Here is a 1,358-nt window from a genome sequence, read left to right as displayed (position 1 = left end):
ATCCTCTTTAGCTGACGGTTAACCATCCTCTTTAGCTGACGGTTAACCATCCTCTTTAGCTGACGGTTAACCATCCTCTTTAGCTGACGGTTAACTATCAGCTAAAGATGATGGTTAACCATCATCTTTAGCTGCAGGTTGTGAGGTTTTATCAGAGGTCCTGTGTGGGCGGAGTCTGTGTGGAGGGCGGAGTCTCATCAGAAAAGTGAAACCAGAACACTGCAGGGGAGAACGTACCTGTCTAAATTTAGCTCTGGCCTCTTTTTCCTTCATTCTTCCGTGAGCGACCAGGTAGTCGAACACCTCTCCTGGAACACAGGAGCAGAGGAGTCAGGCTGAGGCCGACAGTCAGAACTTTCCTCTGCAGCTGCAGCACAAACACCCATCTGCCCCCCTGCAGGGTATTTGCTTCTGCTTCCTGCAAGCTGAGCCCCTCCTGAGGCACAAAGCTGCTCCCCAGCACAAAAAAAACAAACCCATCACTTCTGCTCTGAATGAAGTCCAGGTCTGCACGTGACGGCATGCACGGGATCAAAAATAGAAGCAGAAAACAAGGCCTCCTGGCTCCGGATCCCCGAATCCGGCCCACATGTCAGACCTGACCTGCAGAGGCAGGAGATTTTCTGAGCTGCAGGAGGATCTGACTCAAGCCTTCAGCGCTGCAGCTGAACAGCAAACTGCTCACCGAGAGGACGGGACTGAGAGAAACAGGCTTACTTAAGAAATTAATGCTCAAGATAAAACATTATTTTACATCGTTTTATTTTGAAGGTCTAACAGGTTTACACTGATGCTTTAAAAAATAAAAATCAGTTTTTAAAGTGCATGTGACGTCAAATATTTGTAGCACATATAAATGTATTTTTAGAAAGAGGACATTGATAGAATGTTGCAAAATAAATTTCACGTCGCTGAGATGAACAGTTGTTGGGATATTTGCCTGTGAAGTAACAGGAAGTGATGTCAAAGGGGAATGTCTGCATGTAAACAGAGCACTGCTACAACAGGCTGTAGAGAAGAAGCTGATATTTCTTTAGATTATTTTGACTATCAGAGATGAAGAGTCAGACCAAGGAGGTCCTAAAGAACAACTGGAGCTCAGAAACCAGGTGATCGTGTGATCGGCTGGTGAAGATAACGGCTAACGCTAAACGGTCAAGAGTCTGGATTTCCCATCACTGTACATGTTGACAACAGAGCAGAAAAAAAGGACTGACCATGTAGAAATCATTAAAACTATTAATCATAATATTAATCCAATTATTATTAATATTTTACATTTTATATAATCTATCTTATGTTTTAAATAATGTCAGAAAAGCTGTTTGTGTTTTGGATTTATTAACAGAAGATAAACA

At 42.9% G+C, this 1,358-nt stretch overlaps 1 protein-coding gene across 1 annotated transcript in view; it reads right to left on the bottom strand.

Moving 5' to 3' along the window:
- Positions 1-1,358, bottom strand: part of mark3a (MAP/microtubule affinity-regulating kinase 3a) — a gene marked incomplete in the record, with an annotated part of 37,135 nt that overhangs the window by 21,305 nt on the left and 14,472 nt on the right. Inside the window, 1 exon segment of the mRNA XM_014022083.1 lies at positions 238-308. Within this exon segment, the coding sequence (XP_013877537.1) occupies positions 238-308 (71 nt within the window).

The sequence above is a fragment of the Austrofundulus limnaeus genome, unplaced genomic scaffold, assembly GCF_001266775.1.
Source record: "Austrofundulus limnaeus strain Quisiro unplaced genomic scaffold, Austrofundulus_limnaeus-1.0 Scaffold318, whole genome shotgun sequence".
NCBI classification, from domain to species: Eukaryota; Metazoa; Chordata; class Actinopteri; order Cyprinodontiformes; family Rivulidae; genus Austrofundulus; species Austrofundulus limnaeus.
Note: the sequence above shows the minus strand (reverse complement) of the source record. Positions and strands in the feature narration are given on the sequence as shown.